Source organism: Eimeria mitis, genomic scaffold, assembly GCF_000499745.2.
Source record: "Eimeria mitis Houghton genomic scaffold, Emh_scaff2700, whole genome shotgun sequence".
NCBI classification, from domain to species: Eukaryota; Apicomplexa; class Conoidasida; order Eucoccidiorida; family Eimeriidae; genus Eimeria; species Eimeria mitis.
The window spans coordinates 7519-8298 of NW_013571045.1; the positions used below are offsets into that span (position 1 = coordinate 7519).

General features: G+C 59.7%; 1 protein-coding gene across 1 annotated transcript in view; it reads left to right on the top strand.

Annotated features, from left to right (window-relative positions):
* The window catches only part of EMH_0057450 (uncharacterized protein), a gene marked incomplete at both ends in the record, with an annotated part of 7372 nt that extends 7286 nt beyond the window's left edge, over positions 1 to 86 (top strand). Inside the window, one exon of the mRNA XM_013497479.1 lies at positions 1 to 86. Coding sequence (XP_013352933.1) covers positions 1 to 86 — 86 coding nt within the window.
* Positions 87 to 780: the final 694 nt, after the last annotated feature.

Consider the following 780-nt stretch of genomic DNA (forward strand, 5'->3'; position numbering starts at 1 on the left):
ACCGCAGCAGCAGCAACAGCAGCAGCAGGGAGTCAGTTTCCTTGCAGCAACAGCAGCAGAACTGGAAGCAGCAGATGATAGCATAGGTCTCCACGCCAAAGGAGACAGCAGACTTGAGCAGGAGACAGAGCTCGACCTCGATTGGGAGACGCTGCCCAGCAGCCTTGATGAATACAGCAGCAGCAGCAGCAGCAGCAGAAGCAGGAGCAGCAGCAGAACCAGCAGCAGCAGCAGCGGTGATTTCTGCGCGAGGGAAACCAGAAGCAGCCGTAGGGGACGCCGGAGGTACCGTCGTGGCAGCAGCAGCAGGAGCAGCAGCAGCAACAGCAGCAGGAGCAGCAGCAACAGCAGCAGAAGAGATGCAATGGTTGACAGCGACAGCGATGCATTGGTGGGGGCTGAGGAGACAGGCGGAGACAGTCTCCTAGACAGCAGCAAACCCCCGAAGCAGCAACCACCAACCAACCTCACCCCACAAGCGTCTCCGCCCGCAACCCCACACCCCACAAAGACAACAACACCCCCCGATCCCAACACCAAGCCACTCGATCCCAAGAAAGCAATACTACCGCCAGACCCCACAAAAGCAGTGCTGCCGCCTGACCCCACAAAAGCAGTGCTACCCCCCGATCCCACCAAAGCCACCAAGGCTGTACTACCCCCCGATCCCACCAAAGCTGTACTACCCCCCGATCCCACCAAGGCAGTTCTACCCCCGGATCCCACAAAAGCTGTGTTACCCCCTGACCCCACAAAAGCAGTGCTACCCCCCGACCCCAC